This window comes from Aplysia californica, unplaced genomic scaffold, assembly GCF_000002075.1.
Source record: "Aplysia californica isolate F4 #8 unplaced genomic scaffold, AplCal3.0 scaffold00051, whole genome shotgun sequence".
Taxonomy (NCBI): domain Eukaryota; kingdom Metazoa; phylum Mollusca; class Gastropoda; order Aplysiida; family Aplysiidae; genus Aplysia; species Aplysia californica.
The window spans coordinates 1436228-1437742 of NW_004797321.1; the positions used below are offsets into that span (position 1 = coordinate 1436228).

General features: G+C 46.7%; 1 protein-coding gene across 1 annotated transcript in view; it reads right to left on the minus strand.

Moving 5' to 3' along the window:
* Positions 1–1515, minus strand: part of LOC101856872 (transforming growth factor-beta-induced protein ig-h3) — a 28157-nt gene that overhangs the window by 20338 nt on the left and 6304 nt on the right. The window contains exons 2-3 of the mRNA XM_035968331.1: positions 1196–1357; positions 61–210 (exon numbers count right to left, since the gene is read on the minus strand). Of these exons, the coding sequence (XP_035824224.1) occupies positions 61–210; positions 1196–1357 (312 nt within the window). The remainder of the gene's footprint in view (positions 1–60; positions 211–1195; positions 1358–1515) is intronic.

Sequence of the window (1515 nt, forward strand, 5' to 3'; positions counted from 1 at the left end):
TCTCTCTCTCTCTCTCTCTCCCAGACATTTCCCAGAACTCATCAACATATTGGCCTTGACCTTCGCCCTTCTCCTGGCGGGCCCGTGCCTGGGCGCCGATATCGTGGACACTCTGGCGGGAATCTCTAAAGCCTCCACTCTCAAACAGCTGGTGGAGAAGGCTGGACTGGTCAACGCTCTCAAGACTGGTCAGTGGCTTCTTGTTTTGTTCTGGGGCAGGGGGGGCAGTGAGAGGGGGAGCGGGAATCTTTGAGATTTGCTTTTAAGGTGCTGGGGAGGGGGGTATCTTTAAGATTTGCTTTTAAAATAGGTATATTTATACCCCCATCGAAATAGTTTAGAACATTTATGAGGCGGGCTTCGAAACTGCAATGGAGAGGAAAAATGTTGTTCTCTTCCTTCTCAAAATGTACATGATATGTACGCACCCATTGACACAATTAATTAGATCAGTTAAATAGGAGGGGGATTTTGACCCTACCTATCATGGCCTCCCTGGGGTTAAAGAGATACAACATTCCAGCAAAATGATAAAGATACTTGATTGCTGGGTCTCCTGCATGCAACAGTTAAGAAACTTAGCCAGCCACTACACCAAAGACACCGGAAACTGGTGAGTCTTTGGAAACACTGGCGTAATGGTCCAAACACAATTGTTGACTAAATCCTATTTTCCTCACCTGTCTAGATATTGGAACAGTAGACATAACACCTTTTGTTTGTTCCGTATCCTCTGTCTGGCGGGGTTTTGTTTTGTTAACTAAAACTTTCTGTGGAACTATCTTTTGTCACCAGAGACAGCTCAGCTGAACTGATGGAACAATTGTGGCGACAGTGGTCTAGAGATTAAGCTACCTGACTCGTAATCGGGAGGTTGCGGGTTCGGGGGTTCGAGCTGCGGGCCCGACGTTGTGTCCTTGGCAAAGGCACTTTACACTAATTTTCCTCACTTCACCCAGGTGGGAATGGGTACCCGGCCATAGACAGCGAAAGATCTTGTCTGTATGTTAGTGTTTTAGCGCCTATAAATAGCGCTTGCACTGTATACTTCCCAGGAAGTTGAGGTTGTTTCAGAATGCTCTCAGGTCTACTGGGGTAATAGTATAGATTGTGAAGCCGATAGAGTTTGCTGTTGAGCTGGGATTTGCGCTATACAAGTGCTATCTTTTATTATTATTAACAATTTAATTCTCACCTGGTAAGCGGGCACGTACCCTGAGCCAGGCAAACACACTCTGACTGTGACCGTCTTTGACTTCCTGATTGTCATAGGTCAAGGTCACGGTACTGTGAGCTGATTGGACACGTCGGAAAGGAAGTTCATTGACTTTGCTGCTCTTGATCTGCGTGCGGTTTCCTAAGCGTGGGGGCGGGGGAGGGGGGGGTGGATGAGAAAAGGTAGCAGTGAAAGAGAGTAAACTACTCAGAAATCCGGGGAAAAGAAGGAAAAACATTACAGGGATTGTGAGTGAAGTTTTGGGAAATCCCACCTGATCTCTCTCTCTCTCTCTCTCT